At 36.5% G+C, this 22,307-nt stretch overlaps 1 protein-coding gene across 1 annotated transcript in view; it reads right to left on the minus strand.

The window, feature by feature from the left end:
* The window catches only part of LOC104664125 (transmembrane serine protease 11E), a 51,830-nt gene that overhangs the window by 20,928 nt on the left and 8,595 nt on the right, over positions 1-22,307 (minus strand). Inside the window, exons 2-7 of the mRNA XM_010365558.2 lie at positions 16,716-16,840; positions 11,219-11,340; positions 9,032-9,099; positions 6,277-6,440; positions 2,543-2,581; positions 916-1,093 (exon numbers count right to left, since the gene is read on the minus strand). Coding sequence (XP_010363860.1) covers positions 916-1,093; positions 2,543-2,581; positions 6,277-6,440; positions 9,032-9,099; positions 11,219-11,340; positions 16,716-16,840 — 696 coding nt within the window. The remainder of the gene's footprint in view (positions 1-915; positions 1,094-2,542; positions 2,582-6,276; positions 6,441-9,031; positions 9,100-11,218; positions 11,341-16,715; positions 16,841-22,307) is intronic.

Here is a 22,307-nt window from a genome sequence, read left to right on the forward strand (position 1 = left end):
GAATAAATTTCTTTTTGCCATGCTACCAGTCTAATAATTTATATTGAATAATTCAGTCTACTGGTGTAGATTTTCTTTTTCTTTTTATAGTTTTGATGTACAGAACTCTTTCCAATTTGAGAATAAGACTCAGGGGTCTGACCAGGTGAAAAAGCCACCATTTCCTATAATATACATGCCACTCCATATGCCAAGTCATCCACTCCAAATGCTAGGGCTTTTTGATATTTCTGAATATTAATGACTCCAAGGGACCTATGGAAAGTACCCTGTACAGAATAAGAAAAATTAATATATTCTATGTGCCTCATGTACCCCACCCAGAAATATATACATTTCTCTGAAAACCAAAAAGTCCACACAATAATTTAACAAAGTATTACTATTTTATATACTGTAGACATTTTGACAATAGATTGAAGGGTCCTCCATTTCTTGCAATATAATAAGTCAATCTATTCGTCTGTACAACTTGCTACGTCCAAATTCTTCACATCTTTATTATATAATTCTTCATATTTAATTCTTTTTCTTACCATGTGAAATTTCCACCTTAGGATCAAACCTACAACCTATCCAGACTCCATCTCTGATTGAGATACTCAGCAGAGAGATAGAGCACTCCTGTTTGACAGCAAATTCAAAGTTCAAAAATGACTTTAAAATTCCTGCTTTCTTTGAGAAATGATTGTGTATTTATCAAAAGATTATTTATTTACATATACTTTGACTCCATTTCCATTTCCAGACTTTAAAACCTCTTACTAATGTTTACAAATATTCCAGTCTTTTGTGATATATGCATTATTTTTAATTTATGATAAACTCAAATCTCCCAAAATTCATGAGATATTTTCTTGCCAAAACCCAGTGCACTTTGTTCACTCCCAAACATCCTCAAAGTTCGAGACTTACGTTGTAAAACAGTGAGCAGCACTCACAAGCCATGTGGCATTAATTAAGGTTGCTCCACAGCGATGGCTCCCATCCCACTGCAGGCTAGCTTGCCAGGGCCATTCACCCTCTTCTACTTCTGTTCCACCAACAATCCTGAGACTCTGACCTAGAGATTTACTTTTTCGTGTTCCGCAGCCTGCAAAAGAGAGAGGGTGGGTGCATTGGTGGGTGCATTAATTAGCAGTTGTTTTAAGCATCAAATTGTGTTACTATGTTCCAAATTTCTTCTACTTTGTGCTCCAATAGTATCAAATATTTTCTCATGCTCTTAACCTTTCTGTAAACTGTAATGTTTTATTTAGCTAACTCCTGTTCATTTTGTAAAATTTAAAGCAGTTGTTACCTCTCTAGGATACTTTCTCTAACTACCCTGTCTCCAATCTGGATTAGTTATTACTTTCTTGGTGCTTCCAAAATAATAATAGTAACAAACACATTCTGTGTGTGTGCTTATGTGTATAACAGACACCCTCTGTGTGTGTGCTTATGTGTATGTATACATATTGACATTGTTTATGACAGGGTTCCTCAACCTTGGCACCATTAACATATTGAACTGTTTAATTCTTTGTTGTAGGGGGCTGCCCTGTGCATCACAAGATCTTGGCCTATATATACTAGATGCCAGTAGCCCTCTCCCTATATTCACGACAAAAATGCCACAGTGGGTGGGGCATGATAGCTTGGCCAACAATATTTCCCTTGGTTGAGAAATGTTGTTTAAGAATGATGTGTTCATTAATTAGTCTCACGCATCTAGTCCCACTAGAGTATGAGGTGCTTTAGGTAGAGATTATATCTTATCCATTTTGAATCCCTGTTGTCTAACACAGTGCTAGCACATGGTATGTTCCCAATAAATATTGGTGGCGAGAGTATATGCTATTTAGGTAATGAGATTATCTTTTGGTTTTGTATTTAGTTAATTTTAGAAATTAACCAACTCTATGAGCTGGTGAGCAGCACATATTCTTCCACTTTTTAAGAGAAATGTAATGTGCAACAACCCCATAACTATTGAATGCATACTGTAAATCATGGTGGGGTACTTGGCTACAGGAGAAGAAAAGTGCTGGGCCTAGAGTCAGCACTTTTAAAATATAGGTGAAGATAATATCTATGTGTCTAAAGTAATTTTATTAAAATATACTCCATAATTTCCTGCACTTTCCATGACACAGGATTAATAACATCAAGAAGATTTTATCTAGGATATAGTGATAATAAGTCTCTGCCTCTAGCTGAAAAACACAACGTATAGATTTGTTTTATCTTATAGATATCTACAAATAGAACATTGATAAGTAAACATTTCTTGCCTCTTCTTTAACAGCTGTACAACTCACTTCCACTACACATCTGCCCCAGGCACCCATACATCCACTCCAAAGTTATCTCAATTTTGCTATTCTTTACTAATAAAATGTGTCTCCGAGATATGATAAAGCACCATGAACTGTACACAAATTAATCAAACTTTATCTGTTCTGTCCCATGATATCAACATGAAGTAAACCTAAATGACCTATAATGTTAGCTTTTCTACCTTCAGGTAATGCTATTTTAATAAATATATTAAACTTACAATGGTTCAGATAGTTGTCTGTTTCTGTCTTGTTGATTTCTGAAACACATAGAAATGGTAAATAGAATAGGGTCAGCACATCAGAATTACACTATGCCTCTGAGTATTTTAAATACTAAAAGGCTGCTTAATTTTATTATAAAACAGTATTTCTGGATTATAAAGAAAGCGACATAGTTTGTCATAGACAAACTATGATCATCACATTGCAGAGAATGTGAATGGTGTGTTAAACGTTAATGTGGGTAAGAGTCACATAAGGAGCATATTTATAATGTAAACTCCTGTTCCCTTTCCCAGTAACTCTAATTCAGTAGTTTGTATTGAAGCCCAAGAATTTGGATTTTATACCAGTAAATAAGATGCAGGCAGTCCACAACCCCTCCATGGGAAACACTGCTCTAAACCACAGTATTGATTCCCCAAATGTAATAATACATTTATTAACCATTATTTCAGATTACATCATTAAGCTCATAAGCATAGCCCCATTTGTATAACACACCTGAGTAGCATCTCTGTAAATGTGTACTCACTAACAGTTAAAAACAATGTTACCCCTTTTGAAGTCAAATTTGAAAAGACAGTCTGCCCTCGAATTGTCATTTAGCTCCAGCCAATGACTGCTTAGCTTGCTAACTTCTCACTAGTCAGTCTCAAACCCTATGCAAACACTAACCTAGCCAATAGATGTATAAAACTCTAAGCTCAAACTTCCTGACTCAGCAGAGTTCTAACGACCAAAACTATTCTTTGTACATGGAAGGATGGATGCTCTAAATGCAAAAATATTAGCAGGTTTTTTTCTTTAGTATTTAATAGTATGAATGAAGTGGAAATCTATATTCTAGAAAACCTTCTTTCTGACTTTATTTATTCTGGCTACTTGTGGGGAAAATGGCAAAAATGAGGAAGAATTTACAATTTAGCCTCAGTTAATATTAAAAGGACCACCTCTGACCTCTTTGTTTCAAATAACTTGTTCTCTATCTAAAGCTCTTCCTACAAAAATTTCAAGCTTTGTGTACTGACAGTACTGACAAGGCTGGCTTCATGTGTGACTTACACATCTGCACTGGGTCTCATATTCACAATGGCTTTGTGCTTGGTACAATGCTCTGCTGTTGCTCACTTGACATTCTTAATAATTTTATCTTGTAACTTGTGTTTTGAAAATGAGGTTCAATAGGATAATAGATCATAGTGTTGGCAGACAAGATATGTGCAATAAGTGTGTCCATGGTTTCTTCCCACCTCATTTGCATATATCATTCACAATTCCCTATGAAACCAGAATTCTAGTGAACCCACAATGCACAGAGGTTCAGCAAGACTCAAAGAAAGCACAAGGTAAGTGGGCTACTCCTTCCATTAAGTAAGTGGAGGTGCACTGACATGCCTTGGAGGCCATGTTTTCTGTTTGAATCAAAACTTGCTTAAAACTCAGAGAAAAGACAATAGCATTCTAATAAACACAGATGAACAACAGAGCCTGTCATATCCTTTCTTGCTTCTGTTACTTCTGTGTATTAGCCAACAGCTTTTGCTGAAAACTACAACTTAGAAAGAGAAAGATAGGGAAACCCAGATCTCCTTTTCCTTTTAGTCCTTCCTCACTCTTCAGTAAGCTGAAGGTAGAGTGTTGGTAGAATTTGCTCATCCTAACCAGGAAAATAAGAAGAGTCGAGACGGGCGGATCACGAGGTCAGGAGATCGAGACCATCCTGGCTAACACGGTGAAACCCCGTCTCTACTAAAAATACAAAAAACTAGCCGGGCGAGGTGGCGGGCGCCTGTAGTCCCAGCTATTCGGGAGGCTGAGGCAGGAGAATGGCGTAGACCCGGGAGGCGGAGCTTGCAGTGAGCTGAGATCGGACCACTGCACTCCAGCCTGAGAGACAGAGCCAGACTCCGTCTCAAAAAAAAAAAAAAAAGAAGAAGAGTCATTAACCTTTTGTACTATTGCCATTGATGGCAAAAATAAAAAAAAAAGTATGTATAAGCTATGAAATACAGTTGCATAATTTCCATGATTTGAAATACAAGTTAAATGTACTTATATATGCAGTTAAATTGACATTGCACGATATAAACAATTAAACTCATATTAGTAATCAACAAATTTAATTTTTTTCTCTCAGAATGACAATAATCAGCAAATGAAAACACCATGAAAAGTTGAGAGAGAGAGACCAGGGAAGAAAGAAAACTCTTATATCTTTGTATTTTTTTTTTTTTTTTTTTTTTGAGACGGGGTCTCGCTCTATCACCCAGGCTGGAGTGCAGTGGCTGGATCTCGGCTCACTGCAAGCTCCGCCCCCTGGGTTCATGCCATTCTCCTGCCTCAGCCTCCCGAGTAGCTGGGACTACAGGCGCCCGCCACCTCGCCCGGCTAGTTTTTTGTATTTTTTTAGTAGAGACGGGGTTTCACCGGGTTAGTCAGGATGGTCTCGATCTCCTGACCTCGTGATCCGCCCGTCTCGGCCTCCCAAAGTGCTGGGATTACAGGCTTGAGCCACCGCGCCCGGCCTATCTTTGTACTTTTAACAGCACTTTTTTCTTGCTTTTTGAAAACAGATCTAGCATTTTCATTTTGTGCTAGGGTGCATAAATTATGTATCTGTCCTTGACTACTGAAACCTCCTTCCTAAGCAAGTGGGTTGGCTGGCCATCAATTTAGGCATCTACTTAGATCTATCAGATTTTATATTAGCAGTTTGTATTCATTCTCTCTACTTGTCCCCTATTCTCTAGTTCCCAGTGCTGCCATATCCACTACTGTATCCACTAGCCACATGTGGCCAATGAGCTCTTGCAGTATGGCTAGTCTAAATTGAAATGTACTAGCTATATAAAATATTACTAGATTTCAGATCCTTACTACAAGAAAAGTGAAATATTTGATGAATAATTTTTACATTATTTGTTTAAATGATAATACTTTGGACATATTGGGTTGAATATACTTTAGACATATTGGGTTGAATATACAAATTATTGAAAATTAATTTTACATGATTATTTTTGTTTTTATTGTAACTTCTAGAAAATGTAACATTATACTTGTGCCCACATAGTATTTCTATAGACCTGCATTGTTCTATAACATATGACTCAGCCCTTAGCCAGACCTTAATTTTCCACTGAGGATCTCATATTTCTTATTTTCTAAATGTGAGGACCTATCATCACTTGTTTTGTCCCATGTGGCCCTACAAGCAATAACAACAAGAACAACAAAAATCTACCTAAATTTTTCGTTTATAGGTGTAAATATACCAAAAATAAATTTATTATAAATGTTTCGCTGGTGAAAAGTTTAAGGGAAGAAAGTATAGCAAGGTATATTAATGACGTTTGAAAACAAATGTGTAAATGACATGAATCTTTCCACATACCATACCCTCAGAACATACAATGAAAGCAACAAGAAAAAGAAGAAGATACAAAGCCATTTTATTCACTTATAATTGGATTCTATAGCCAAAGTATAAAGTGTAATATAAAGAAAACTGCTCAGGAGTTAATAAAAAGCTTGCATGGGAGGCCTAAGTTTAGGGCAGTTTTAAAAATTAAAATACTTCATTAGGACCAATTTAGTTCCAAAGAAATATACTGTTGGTGGCAAGACCCCAGAATTAAAGGATATCAAAAAAAAAAATTTTTAGTGAGTGCCAAGATCAAACCTAACATGAAACTGTTCTATGAACGAAAAATAAGAGAAATTAACTTACTTTTAATATTAACTGACTGAGGATCTACTTTAGGGGGTCCTACAGCATCTTGCAGCTTTTCATGTAAAACACGTTGAACAATTTTATTTATAGTTTCAGGATCCTCAGTAGAGTGAAATCTACAAATCAACAGCATATGAGCCAACACTCCATGTTTCTGTTGACTGTGGGCCAAAAAAGAAGAAAATGAAAGAAAGAAAAAAAATAAAGGAAGAAAGAAAGGCAGGAAGGGAGGGAGGGAGGAAATGAGGAAAGGAGGGAGGGAGGGAGGAAAGAAAGAAAAGGAAGGAAGGAAGGAAGGAAGGAAGGAAGGAAGGAAGGAAGGAAGGAAGGAAGGAAGGAGGAGGGAGGGAGGGAGGGAGGGAGGGAGGGAGGGAGGGAGGGAGGGAGGGAAGGAGAAGCAAAGGGAAGGGAAGGGAGGAAGGAGAGAGAGGGAGAGAGAGAGAAAGAAAAGAAAAGAAAAAAGAAAAGAAAAGAAAGAAGGGTAATAGCTCAGTCTGCTTTTTTCTTTATCTCTTACATGAAATGCACACATAAAATAAATCCATAAATGTTTCCTTCTATATTGCTACTGTTTAGTATGTGAAGAACCACAAATTCAGTCTCTCATATAGTGAGCTAGTCTGTTCATGGTATCCCTTACCTTCAAAAGGTCTAGTTTAGTATATGGTTATTAATATAAAAACACACCTTTCAAAAACCATTCAAAATTATCAAATACAATGTGTCTTAAATATAAAATCAGCTGTGGTTTTGAATTTCAGGTTTTATTCTTATATCTCAAAGTCTACTTACCTCCCCTAAACAATCTTCAGGCTATCCTAAACAACTCCCAATCCTAAAGATATCAGAATGCTTTACCAAATTGTACTAACTTCATGTAACTGTCTTTTCAACACAGAGAATTAATTAGTCTTAATACCATTTGTATGAATTACTACCTTGGAATCATCCTGCCAGCTACTTTACCCACTCGCTTTCATAGTCACTTCTGAAAGAATCTAACTCTTCACTATATATTGCATCAACCACTACTCTCATAAACTGGAAGTGGGAATACAAATTAGAGTCTTATTTTTGGATAGCAGTTTTATCTATTATAAGTTTGAATATCTGTCTTCTCTGATACAGCATTTCCATTTCCAGAAATTAAATATTCAAATGCACTCATGCATTTGTGCAAGGACAGACCTATATACATGTTAATTGTAACATTATTTTCAAGACAGGAAAATAAATAACAACCCAAGTATCCTAGTTGACAAAGCCAGTGGATTCTTTTCAGTATTTATATTACTCAGTCAGGATTATTTGTCAATGCCAACCACACTCTCTTTGAAACTTCTTCTTTTGCATCAGTGGTGCCTCTGTCATGACTTTTCTATCTTCCTGCTCTTTCCCTATATCTAAGGTTCCCATATTCCTTCCATCACCTTAAATATTGTTCTTCAAGCTTTCTTCATCATCCTTTTCATTCCCTTTTATTATTCTTTTTCCGAGAAATTTACGCCCATGCTTCCAAATTTTTGAGTTGATCGTGAGCAAATTTCTATCTTCTGCTCAGTTCCATTTCCCTCTACCAGGTCACACTCATTTTTCAGGTTCATATGGTCCCTTAGTATGTAAATTCAACATCTCCAAAATTGACTTAATCTTTTCAATACACTTGCTCTTCTCACAATTGCAGTAACGGAAGACAGAATAATGAGTAGCAGTAGCAAGATTACTGGAATAAAGAGGTGAACAAATTACAAAGCTATTGGGAAAATAGAATTAGTAGTACTTAGTTATTCATAAAATATGAGGGGCCCAGGAAAGGAAGGAGTGTTTGATGACTTCCAGGTTTCTCATTTATGTGACTGGATTCTTCCTGAGTTAGGGAATTTTCTGTGGAATTTCCACATGGGGATGTGTATATAGTGATAGAAATCAAAAACATAGTTCAGACTGGAGATAGAAATTTGTATTTCAATAGAATATGAGGCCATGTGGGTGAATGAGGTCCCCCTGAGAAAGTGAAACTTAAAGTTGAGAGAAGTAGTTTGCAGATCCAAGAAAGGGCACTATCTCAAACACCAGAGAGTACACAATTTTTAGAACAGAGTGATCAAAGTAATGCCTTAGAGATATCAGCTAAGTAATAGAATGGCAGGAAACTTTTAGAGTTTTGTCATTGGAATAATTTTGGAAATAGTTATTATTCTATTTTTTAATACAAATAATTTGTATTATGGTAATATTGTATTGAAAATTCTTATAATATTTTCCCTAATATTATGTTCTAAACCTATATATGAATGGTTAGTTGACAGATGAGATCTTCTCAGCTACATATTTTGAGAATAGAGGGATGGAATAGAAGAAGGTAAACAAGATTGACTAATAGGAGGAAGAAGAGCTAAAGACAAACCTGATCTACTACACTGTCTTACATGGGGCACTACTTGCCATTAAACCAAGGATATGTGTTAGGTCTATCTGTACATAGTACTATCTGTACTTAGTAAGTTTCTCAGAAAACAGTTTTACAGCATAGGCACCAATTATACCTCTGTCCCCAGCAATCACCTTGCAAATGCTTACTTTGGGATTTAAGAAATGAATAAGGGACTTTGTAACCCATGACTTACACAGAACAAGTGTCAAATGTTTGTTGAATTGAATTATACATTTAACACTTCAAAACATATTTATTGCTGAGCAGATTAACAGCTTCAACTTTAAATTCAGAAGTTCGCAATTCAGATGTACATACCTGAACTTGATAACCTGAGACTTGACAAATTCTTCCCTTAATGGAGATTTATAAAATGCATTTTTCACCTGTTTGAAAAATATTCGAAATATGTCAGCAAGAACTTTATGAAATTCCACAAATTAATTCAAAGCTTTTTAGAAAATTAAAAAACAAAACAGTGCAAAAGGCATTGACATTTCGCAGTGAGCTGAACCTGAGGAAGCTTGAGGAATCTACTGCGGTATTCTCAGTGATTTCAACTGAACTCTGTCTTAGGAATGATAGGAGTAGGGAACTGCAGTGGGCTCAGAAGTGACATCTGCTGTACTAATGCTCAGAAAGAGACAAAAGAAAATGAGCATCCTGTTTCTTGAAAATTAAGAGTGAGCAATTTTACCTGGAGATAAGGACTTTTACTGCCCATAGACAAAGGAAATGAAATAATTCTGCCACGTAATAATTGGATTATAGAAATGAGTGCATGTCCATGTCAAATGCTTCCCAAACCTACTGACAAAGTTGTCAAGTATCCTGGCATAATGTACACCCAGTTCAGCACTCCAAATGCTCATAGAAAGACCCAGGTGAACTGGGATGCTTAGCTTAAGTTTTACTCTACTAAAGTGAAAGAATCTATTTTTGTAGAGATGTTAGTTATTATTCTAAATGAGAATTCTAGGCAACTTAATTTTTTAATTAGGAGTTTACGTAAGGAAACACTTCAAGGTCTTCTTGTTTCCAGTATGTGGATATATAGTATGTAGTAAGTAAACACTTACTACATGCTGGTGATTAACAGAAGCAATGAGACTTTTAATTCTTTCTTACATTTTATTAATTCCAAATTGTTTTACCTAAGGACAGTTCTTGCAATTATGAGACAAAGCTGAATAGCACAAGACCTCTGAATAGGATGACAGTATTCACAAGAAAATTTTTATTTAAGGGTTAATTTTTGTCAAGTAACTTCAAAACTATTATTAATTTTGAAGGCATTAAAGAGTTCTATGTATATTCCTTTAGATTTAAATCTGTCTGGATTTTATTTACTTAAATACAATGTACTTGAATGGCACAAAGAACAAGGACAATAGTGTTATCTCTTCTTGACCTTTTTAGTTCAATTTCACTTTCTTCATTTTGCAAATGTATTTAGCCTTAGAGAAGAGCCTGATCAAATATTTCCCTGATTGGGTGTTTGCAAGGGCAAATGTAACCAGGATTCAACCTCTGTCTCAGCAAGCTGGCCAAATCCCCAGGCTGTTGTCTACTGGGTGGTTTCCAGGGTCTCACTTCCATTCTTGTTCAGGTTATTGGAACTGGAAGACAATTTGGAAATTATCTAATCTAATGCCTTAATTTTCACATAAGGAACTTTGTCCAGAATGATAAATTGATATGTCAAGTGATGTATCATTAGCTAGTAGGTACCACTGAAGCTACATGTGCCTCCCAGCTCCTAGCTCAGTGTTCTTTCCATCACATTATACCACGAATTACCTCACAGACTGCCAGGAAAAGTTAAATTATTATTTAATTAATCTGATAATGATAAGAAGTTACCACTTAGGCCCTTGTTTTTTGGCCCATGCTGCTAATTTTTCCAGTTTCTTAAGTATTTAATTGATCCCTCAAGATGAATATTGATGCATTAATGGTAGACTTGCATATCTGTGGATTTACGTACTAAAAGCTAGTTGAAGGTTAAATATTTTTAAAAACTGAGTAGAGTTGCATATCTGTGGATTTACTACATATTTTTGTACCAAAAGCTGGTTGAAGGTTAGATACTTTTAAAAACTAAAAGACTTTTTAGGTATGTGCCTAAATAGTTTCAATCTTGGCAATCTTCTGCTCAGGGTCTCTTTTTTAGGTAGTGTAGGATACAGCAAATATATTTTAGGCCACACTTACATTTCCAGAATCTCTGGACTCTGCTGATCAACAGTATAGCACTAGCTAAGGAAAAGTAAGTAAGAAGGACCTGACTGAACGGCTAAAGTTTCTTTGGTTCAGCCCTGAGAGTGATATTGTGCTAAGTGATGTATTGTCTGTTTTGTTTTATATTCCTTGGGTTAGGGCCTCTTTTCATTTTGCAAATACACAGGGATCCGTTAGTTGAATGGATCTTTTAGAAGCTAGGATGCTAAAAATATGGTAAAAATTGACAGCAAATGCACTAGAAGTGGATGACAAATTGCTTACCATTGATTCAAGTCTCTGGCTCATTTCCGTAAAATTGTTAGAAGCCTCTCTGCCAAACTCAGCATATAGTTTGTCAGTTGTAAATGACAATGTGCTATAGTAATTGTAGGTCTTCCTTTGATCTACAAGGAAAGAAGCAAAACCCTATCTTAATTTTTATCAGATGGGTGTAAAGCATCATTATTTCCCCACTTGGTTGTTGCTAGAAGACTGAAACAGGAAGGAATGCTCTTAGCACAGATCATCATCATCATCATCATCCTGCCCCAGGCCTCATAGTTATCTCAGGATAAAAAACAACATTTATCATCATGTGATTTAGAGTATAAAAGCTGTAAGAAATGCCTGGTGTTCCTGGAGTACTGTCCAAGTAGCTCATCGGAAGAGTGGGCTGATTATTCATGTGTTATTCATTCCTCAGTAAGCCACAAGAGAGAGCAAGTCATGCCATCTGAGCATACAAACAGGGATGGATTCAGAAGCCTCCCAAGGGTCACTGTATTTGTATATTCCAAATGTAGATTTTCTTTTCCCTTCCATCAACTATACATCAATTCTGTCCACAAGAACTCTAGTTTGAGAAAATTTATTTTGGCTGAAAAGGAAGATGAGGTTGGGAATTAAAATGCAAGGGATTCAGTAAATAGAAGTTTAGGGACCTAAAGTTGCCACCTGGCATAATCTTCCAGGGACACTATTTAGTTTCACCCGGCTCCCTTGTCACTGCATGTATGTTTTTCCCACTAACCACGGGGGTTGGCTTGTCTGCTCCTTAGCCACTGTCTCTACCTTCTGCATCCAATTTAAGCAACCCACATTTTTGACCTGCTGAAAAGTTAATGTCACATAACTTTTCCTCTACCCTCCAGTGCATGAAGCAAGCACACAGCCCTCAGAAAATTAATGTATTCATTCAGCAAATATTAATGCCAGCCACTTTTCAGTGAGAGGCACTGTGTCAAGCATTAGAAATACACAGGTGATCAAGACAGTTGTATGTAGTTACTATAGGAAAGCAGAGTGTGGCTCATCCAGTCACAGTCTCTCTCCTCCTCTCTCTTCCTTCCTATTCTTTCCCTCTTCACTTAAACCGCAGAAGAAAAGGAAACTCACACTGAACACCAATGTCCCTGGTACAGTCACATATCTCATTTAATTTACAATAACTCCACAAAAAGGCAATATTATCCACATTTAACAGACTACAGTCTTGGAAATGTAAATAACTTGCCCAAGCCCAGCAGGGCATAGCCAAGACTAACTTCCAGAGTACAGACTTATTTCACAAGCTGCTTCTTAGAGAGAGAGAAAAAAAAAAAAAAAAAAAAAAAAAAAAAAAAAAACTTATTGAAGCTACGGGACAAGTCTTTTGTTGTATAAAAGTTGTTCAAAAAACTACTAGCATATTTCAAAAAAACACCCTGGCCATCCAGAGGATTTGATGGGACAGAGAGAGAAGCACTATCAGACTCTGACAAGGGCTGGGGAGGGGTTGGTGATGAATAAAAGAGATGAATGGCAGGCAGAAGACACTGAAAGTTGAGTCGCCAGAGTACTAGAGACCTAAGTGAAGGACTTGGGAGGTTTTACTCTTTCTCCATCCTTCCTCACCTCCCTTTCTCTGAATGGAAGGTTCAAACCTAACTTCAAGTAAGGTTTCAAATGTATTGAAATACTGGGACATAACTCATAACTATCTCTGTAAACTACTGTTCTATTACATTTGTATTTGTAAACATCTGCCTCATGGTTAGCTATAACTTTATGTGGAATTATATCCATTCTTCTAGAATTCTGCTTCAAATTTTAGTGTAAAAGTGAACCACCTAGGGAGCGTGTTAAAATGCAGATTCTGGTACATGAGGTCTAAAGTTAGACTCAAGCTTTTGCATTTCTAACAAGCTCCCAAGTGATGTTGATGCTTCTGGTAGCTAATCATATGTTAAATAGCAAGGTTCTAGACAGAATGGTAACAGACCCCACTATATCCTTAAATGTAGTTTTTTGACTTATTAGATTGAATGATTTAAAATTGTCATTAGTACAGGTCAAAAATAGTCAAATATCGGCAATTGCATATGGTTTAACCAAGTTAACAACTTATTATCTGTGCTCAATATTTCACTTTACTCTGTAGACTTAAGCATGACACTGTTAAAATGTATTACCAGCTGCCATAAATATATGGTATGAGTAGTTACTACAACATGTTAGGAATATTAACAGAAAAGTTAAAAATAAGGATAAACATGAGTATCTTTCTAGCAGGTTTGTGATTCTATAATCTGCAATGGTGTTGCTTATAACAGATTCATCTTCTGACATCCAAATCACACAGGGGCAGAAATGCACGACCAAAGGCCCCAGACACGAACTGTATACAGAATTGTATGTTGTCCTGGGCTTTATGAAATAAGAACCAATATGATGTTTTTCCAAATATGATTACCTTTATCTGTATCTATTTCTGTAACAGATTTTTTTGGTTTGGTTTGGTTATTTTGGCATGTCAGCTTCTAAATGTTCGTCTGCCGAAACCACTCTGTTAGTTTATACCCCAAAACAGAAAGCAGGTCACAAACAGAAGACAGTAACACACATCACAACAATCACTGTTTATTCAGGCGTACTGTGTGGGCAGTGGAAGCTGTGTGTTCAATATTACTCAATTGATCATCCAAACAACAGGATTCAGAAATAGGTTACTGAAAAAATTCTTGCCAAGTTTTCACTGTATACATATGAGTAAGATTTATGAATCTTATAAAACTTGGCTTGGGAAGAGGCAAATGAGAAGTAGTAAGGGACATTTTCTCTCACTGAGGTGATTAGCCCCTAGTATTACTAGGAATTCCTTGTGAAGTCAGACAAGCCAACGTATGGCCCAGGAACATATCATAGATACAATTCATTTGATATTATCATTCAGTATGTAATCCACCTAACATGTGCCAAGACTCTGATAAATTCTAGACACACAAAAGTGTGTAAAACAGTCCTAGGCATCCATGGGGACAAATAATGATGCTTACAACAAAGTGGGACTCAGTATACTCGCAGAATTGTAGAACTATAAAGTTATTTCAGCAATTCATTTTTATTTAAAGTATGCTCCAGGCCTGGCACAGTGGCTTACGCCTGTAATCCCAACACTTTGGGAGGCCAAAGCAGGCAGATCGTTTGAGGTCAGAAATTCAAGACCAGCCTGATGAACATGATGATACCCTGTCTCTGCTAAAAATAGAAAAAGTTAGCTGGGTGTGGTGGCACACGCCTGTAATCTCAGGTACTCAGGAGGCTGGGGCACAAAAATCACTTGAACCCAGGAAGCGGGGGTTACAGTGAGCCGAGATCAAGCCACTGCACTACAGCCTGGGAACAGATCAAGACTCCATTTCAAAAAATAAAACAAAAAAGTATGCTACAGAAAAATCTATTAATAATATGCAGACACTCCAAATTTAAAGACCTGCCTGTATGCAAATTCTACCAAAAAAAAATCTTTGTTTTAAATATTTTTTTAAACTATCCAGAAATGATCCATCTCGCTTTGGAAATTGAGATTACACTTGCATGGACAGTAGAGGAAGATAACCAGATTGAAGAGTACTCTTTCTCGTTATTGGAAAGCAACTTCAACAAGGTCCCAATTAAATTAGAATCAAGTGATTAGCTTCTATGGTTACGGTGCCTTGAACATCAAGTATAATCTAGTAACAGAAGGAGATATTAAACTAACAGGTCATGGTTAAGTCAAGTAATTAAAACCTGAAGCAAAGTAGGAGGAAACTTCAGAAGGGTTGTTACATCCTGGAGAACAGTTCTGAAGTACCCTGGAGACCTTTCTAATAACATAGCAACTAACAGTTCATCTAGCAATGAGGTACCTGATAACCGCAGGGTGAACTTCTTTATAATGAGTTTCTCAGCATACCCTATCCTCTTTAATCACCTACAATATATCCTAAGATGAGATTTTAATAACAGAAATAGGCACTTATTCAACAATACATCACTATGACTATTTTTCTAACTTCCTGGTACAGAATAGAGCCTACTTTTTTATGACTCCAGATTGTGTCATTGATTTATTGGCATGTCAGGACTTCAACGAGTTGGATTTTTTTTTTTTCTTTTTGAGACCAAGTCTTTCTCTGTTGCCAAGGCTGGAGTGCAGTAGCATGATCTCGGCTCACTGAAACCTCTGCCTACTGGGTTCAAGTGATTCTCCTGCCTCAGCCCCTCTAGGAGCTGGGACTACAGGTGTACACCATCACATCTGGCTTTTTTTTTTTCTTTTTTTTTCTTTTTTTTTTTTTATTATACTTTCAGTTCTAGGGTACATGTGCATAATGTGCAGGTTTGTTACATATGTATACTTGTGCCATGTTGGTGTGCTGCACCCATCAACTCGTCAGCACCCATCAATTCGTCATTTATATCAGGTATAACTCCCAATGCAATCCCTCCCCTCTCTCCCCTCCCCATGATAGGCCCTGATGTGTGATGTTCCCCTTCCCGAGTCCAAGTGATGTCATTGTTCAGTTCCCACCTATGAGTGAGAACATGCAGTGTTTGGTTTTCTGTTCTTGTGACAGTTTGCTAAGAATGATGGTTTCCAGCTGCATCCATGTCCCTACAAAGGATGCAAACTCATCCTTTTTTATGGCTGCATAATATTCCATGGTGTATATGTGCCACATTTTCTTAATCCAGTATGTCACAGATGGACATTTGGGTTGATTCCAAGTCTTTCCTATTGTGAATAGTGCCGCAATAAACATACGTGTGCATGTGTCTTTATAGCAGCATGATTTATAATCCTTTGGGTATATACCCAGTAGTGCGATGGCTGGGTCATATGGTACATCTAGTTCTAGATCCTTGAGGAATTGCCATACTCTTTTCCATAATGGTTGAACTAGTTTACAAACCCACCAACAGTGTAAAAGTGTTCCTATTTCTCCACATCCTCTCCAGCACCTGTTGTTTCCTGACTTTTTAATGATTGCATTTTTTCCTTTTTTTTAGTAGAGACAGGGTTTCACCATGTTGGCCAGCCTGACCTCAAACTCCTGACCTCAAGTGATCCACTCGCCTCAGCCTCCCAAAGTGCTGGGATTACAGGTGTGAGCCGCTGCACCCGGTCAGAATTATTTTGAATCAAGGTGCTTGCCCTGTGACCTCAAACAACTCAAGACATTGCTTCTAGCTATGCTGTAGTTTTCCCTTGATAAATATTCACTTATTGCTTATTAAGGAAGATGCAAATGAGCATGCTGTTCCCAGCAGAAAGCATCACACATCAAAGATAGAAAAAATAATCCTCCTTGACTTATGAGCACTAAATAAGAGACAAAGCAGGTAAAGATTCCTTTGTACAGGTTATGCAAATGAATCTTAGTAATGAATGAATAAGCCTGAGGCAAATCAAAACAGCAAGGTATGAGGAAATATTTGGGGTAAATTACATGATGCCAAGGCAGCTTATACTTACTGTATCTCACATAATGAACAGTGAGTCCAATGCACACTGCCAGGACGATCAGGGATATGAAGATGACGAGGCCGATAACCCAGGGCTCCCAACAAACTCTTTTCCTAGCCCTCACCACATCTGGCCTAAGGAAGAAAGTAAATAGACAGATTTCAGAGCATGCAATACATCCACTCCTTAGACAAAACAGATATTTTTGTGGATAAAGGACATTCATTTGGAGGGTCGTGTACTATCTGGGTTTAGAGCACACCCTGGTTCCAGGCTGCTGAGGCCAATCCTGACTCTGACTCCTGTAGTTAGGCAAGTAGTTTGACTTTTCTGTGCTTCAGTTTCTTCATCCATAAAAGGAAGATGATAATGATAGTACCTATTTCATATGATTATTGTGAGAATTAAATGAAGTACTATATATAAAGTGCTTGTAACAATGCCTGACATGTAGGAAGTGCAATATTAAATGTTAGCTATCACTTGTTGAGCCAGCCACGCACTTGATATAGAGTTAGACACTGCAGGAGCTACAAAAATATTTTAAGCCTTTTCTCTAGCCCTTTAGAATCTTAAATATCCTTTTTAAGTATGTTACAGCTTGAAGCATACCAGGTTTCAGATAGAGTTGCTAATTCTATGCTTCTAATTTTCTGATCTATTTCCAAACCGAGCTTTGAGGATATCTAGAAGAGACAACCAGAGGCCCCTTCCTAAAGAACCTGAGGTTTTGAGCTAATATTTACCTCTAAGCTTTAATGATGCTACAGGAAATTCTTTTTGCTTGAGATTCCCTCAACTTCTTCTATTTGTTCTGCCTTCAAAAATACGTGTAACTGGAAAACATTGATCCACATGATGTTTGTTTGATTGGTAAAATTGTCCCATTGGGTTATAATATTTGGTAAGCAAACTCTAAAGCCAGAAATGTGAAATAATAAGTCAGAGATGACTAAGGAGTTTGAATATGATACTGCTATTTTAGATTTCTTGAGGCATTTACCATGCCAGTATATGCTATACTTTTTTTTTTCTAGAGCGCTGTCTGCTATATGAGGACTTGCGGAAAACATGGTATTCTCCTGAAGGAGTACTGGGTGTTGAATCAGAATAAGGAGAATTCTAAGTGCAGCCCTTTCATTAACAGATCTGCGACTTGGACAAATCATTTAAACTCTGAGCTCAATTTCTCCATATATCAGTAAGGAGCAGGATAACCATTCCTTCTAAAGTGCTTTGGGACCTAGAATTAGATCACGAATGTGTAAACAGCAAAGCATTTCACAATAAATACTTTTTGTTTACAGAAATCAAGAACACTCTGTTTCCTGATGATATAGGATCAGGAAGTGATGATATTATCATGTTGGCCCCTGTCACACCATCATTACATCCTGGCTCGGGCTGGGCACAAAATAAAGAGCATTGGCACAGAAGTCAGTGGTATTATCATCACTACACAATCCTGTCCCTGGGGAAGGCACTGAGATGTGGTGGAAGGCTCCAGGGACTCTGCTTGTTCTCCTGCCTTGTTCCTGTGATTTTTCCATGGGTCTGTAACCAAGCTTTATCTTACTCTCCCCAACCTTTCCCATCTCCAGTTTTCCCTTGAGTAGAATTCCAAACACCTGTTCCTAGAATGGCAATTACTGCAATATAAAAAGACTTCTCCACAATGAGATTACTTTTTATGTGCAACTGTGCCTAAGAAACCCCCAAAACTGACTCCTATTCCTTCATCCCTGAATGCTTGCTATTCATCTGTTGCAGAAAAAAGGAGATGAGTATAACAGACATAAGCAAAACTGTTGAGGGGAATACGGGCAGAGGTTTCTCAGCTAATATCAAAACATGTCAGATGAAGAATATGAATTTGTGTAGAAAACATGAAATTATCAAAAATACATGATTGCTATGTAGAATTGTGAAATATTAGATACTTTCTATTTGTTCTACAGTAAGTTTTAATCAAGATAAAAATGTAAACAATGCAGCCATTCTATTGATGAGGTAGGTTTCATATATTAACATTAAAAAGGTTAATGATAAGTTTTAATTTTAAAAAGTTATAGAACTATATGCATTTCATGTTTCAGTTTTTCTAAATAATAAAACTATATATATATGTATCTGTGCATAACAAAATATACAGAAGACACAACAATTATTTTTTTCAGTAAGAAGCAGAATAACAAATAAGTGAGAAACTTTTATTTTAATTCGTGGTTTTGTTTGTTTTATGGTGGATTTTTTAAGAACAAACATTTTGACTTTCAAATTAAAAGAAAGCGAGAGAGAGAGACATAGGACATTCTTAAAATATGAAAAAAAAAATAAGGAAGATTACATATGTATTTTCATGGAATTCACATCACTGCAGTGTCCAAGGTATCACTGTGATTCCTTTTCTGACCCCCACCTTTCCACATTACTCACGACTATTTTAGTGACATGCTCTCCTGGGTGGCTAGAAGAAGACGAAAGGGATAACATGGGACAAAGAAAAAAGAGAATCCAGTCAAAAATACTTTGAATAAAAAATTAAGAGATTGTATTTCTGAGTCCTGCCACCAACTCATTTATTATATAGTCTTGTACCCACAGATTCATTATCTGTCTTAATTTCTCCATACGGAAAACAAGGATAATAAGTCCAGACTCCTCCTGACCTAATGAGCTAGGTAGAGATAAAAATGATAAGGCGGTTTGGTACTTTGAGCTCCCAAGTGGAAAAAAGATTGTACAAATAACAAGGATGATAATTATTATCATCATTATTTTAATTATTAGTAATAGTGGAAATGACCACATTACTAAGATGTTTGTCATTTGAAACTTTATTTGTTCTTTTCCCAGTCTGTATAGCATTGTTTTTCAAATGGATTCACCATATTTGTTTAGCTTTTTTGAGATATAATTGACCCTATTTCTTTCTTACATTTTTATTTTCTCAGTAAGTGATTCAATACTGAATTCCTCCAAATTATATGTGAAAGAAAATGTGCTCAAAAAAAATAGTAAAGTGAAGGAATAAATTTATTTTACGTATCAACAGACATTTGTATAATTAACCTCCTCCTGAACATACATAAACACTTTTCCAGTCATTATTTTCATCTATCAAAACTTATGTGCACCTATTCATGTAAAATCACCTTCAGATAGACTGATTGAATTCTAATAGCTTTAGTAATATAAAATTGCTTTCTTTATATGATTTTCTTTTCCATCTGGGGACAAGTATAATTAGTGACAAGTCAAGTGAATATAACAGTTAAAATATGCTTATGCTTTTTTAGCCCCAAATTGCCAGAAAACAAGCAATATGTTTAGATCTGCATTATTATTATCACTTATTAATGTGTCATTTTTAGAATAGTGCTAAAAAGGAAAAGCAGCAGCAACAGCAAAAAGACAAGGGGAAAAAGGTACTAATGCAAATAAAGCTAATGGCAAGCACTGGAAAATGACAAGTCAGGCTCAATGTTTCAAAGAAAAATTTACCAGAACAAGCCTCTTCACAGCAATACCACCAATCAATAGTGGGTCTTTTTTACAAAAGAAATTATACTTTAAGAGCTGAGGTACATGTGCAGAACGTACAGATTTGTTACATAGATATGCACGTGCTATGGTGGATTGCTGCACCCATCAACTCGTCGTCTACATTAGGTATTTCTCCTAATGCTATCCCTCCACTAGTCCCCCACCCACTGACGGGCCCCAGTGTATGATGTCTCCCTCCCTGTGTCCATGTGTTCTCATTGTTTAACTCCCACTTATGAGTGAGAACATGCGGTGTTTGGTTTTCTGTTCTTGTGTTAGTTTGCTGAGAATGATGGTTTCCAGCTTCATCCATGTCCCTGAAAAATACATGAACTCATCCATTTTATGGCTGCATAGTTTTCCATGGTATACATGTGCCATGTTTTCTTTATCCAGTCTATCATTGAAAAAGAAAGGAGATGTATATAACAGACATCATAGATGGGCGTCTGGGTTGGTTCCATGTCTTTGCTATTGTGAACAGTGCCGCAATAAACATACATGTGCATGTGTCTTTATAGTAGCATGATTTATAATCCTTTGGGTATATATCCAGTAATGGGATCGCTGGGTCAAATGGTATTTCTGGTTTTAGATCCTTGAAGAATCGCCACACTGTCTTCCACAATGGTTGAACTAATTTACACTCCCACCAACAGTGTAAAAGGCATTCCTATTTCTCCACATCCTTTCCAGCATCTGTTGTTTCCCGACTTTTTAATGATCGCCATTCTCACTGGCATGAGATGGTATCTCATTGTGCTTTTGATTTGCATTTCTTTAATGGTCAGTGATGATGACCTTTTTTTCATATGTTTGTTGGCTGCATAAATGTCTTCTTTTGAGAAGCATCTGTTCATATCCTTTGCCTACTTTTCTATGGGATTTTTTTTCTTGTAAATTTAAGTTCTTTGTAGATTCTGCATATTAGCCCTTTGTCAGATAAATAGATTGCAAAATTTTTCTCCCATTCTGTAGGTTGCCTGTTCACTCTGATGATAGTTTTTTGTTGTTGTTGTGCAGAGGCTCTTTAGTTTAATTAGATCCCATTTGCGAATTTTGATTTTTGTTTCCATTGCTTTTGGTGTTTTAGTCAAGAAGTCTTTGCCCATGCCTATGTCGTGAATGGTATTGCCTAGGTTTTCTTCTAGAGTTTTTATGGTTTTAGGTCTTACATTTAAGTTTAATCCATCTTGAGTTAATTTTTGTATAAGGTATAAGGAAGAGGTCCACTTTCAGTTTTCTGCATGTGACTAGCCGGTTTTCTCAACACAATTTATTAAATAGGGAAATAGGGAATCCTTTCCTCATTGCTTGTTTTTATCAGGTTTGTCAAAGATCAGATGGTTGTAGATGTGTGGCATTATTTCGGAGGCCTCTGTTCTGTTCCTTTGGTCTATGTATCTGTTTTGGCGTATGTTACATATTTGACTGTAGCTTAGCTCATAGGATTGCTTATCCTATCAATAAAAGCATTTGAGATGTGTTTTACATTGTGAAAAACCCATACCAGCAAGCATTAGTGACATCATTAATCCTTCTCACACTTTCTAGAACAAGACTATAAAAATATCCACAGTAGAAATAAAACAGAATATTATATACATATGTGCATGGATTGTATATTTCATTGCAGTTTTTTTAAAGAAGTAATACAAGCAAATTACTCCATATAAAATTACAAATAACATATTTCTGTCCTATCCAGTGATAGATAAAACACATCTATAAGTATCTAATAGCATCAGCCAGGCCCTTGGGCTGAATTGCAATGTTTGCATTCCCTACCATTATAATTATGCCTAGTTCTCATAGAGAAGTTACAAAACCCAAAGTTTAACTATTTCTGTTTAACCAACCATGAAACTTAAGTGACAGTATCTTTCCCCTGCCTTTAAAAGGAGGTTGCGAAGATTGCATATGATATCAACAGACTTTGTTAGATAGGTGTACTACATAAATATTAGTGGCAACTCAACAGTAAGGACTGTCTCTGACCTCCACTGTGGTTGTCATCAAGGTCTTTATTAAGTTCCCAACTAAATATGGTACAGC

The sequence above is a fragment of the Rhinopithecus roxellana genome, chromosome 2, assembly GCF_007565055.1.
Source record: "Rhinopithecus roxellana isolate Shanxi Qingling chromosome 2, ASM756505v1, whole genome shotgun sequence".
Classification (NCBI taxonomy): Eukaryota; Metazoa; Chordata; class Mammalia; order Primates; family Cercopithecidae; genus Rhinopithecus; species Rhinopithecus roxellana.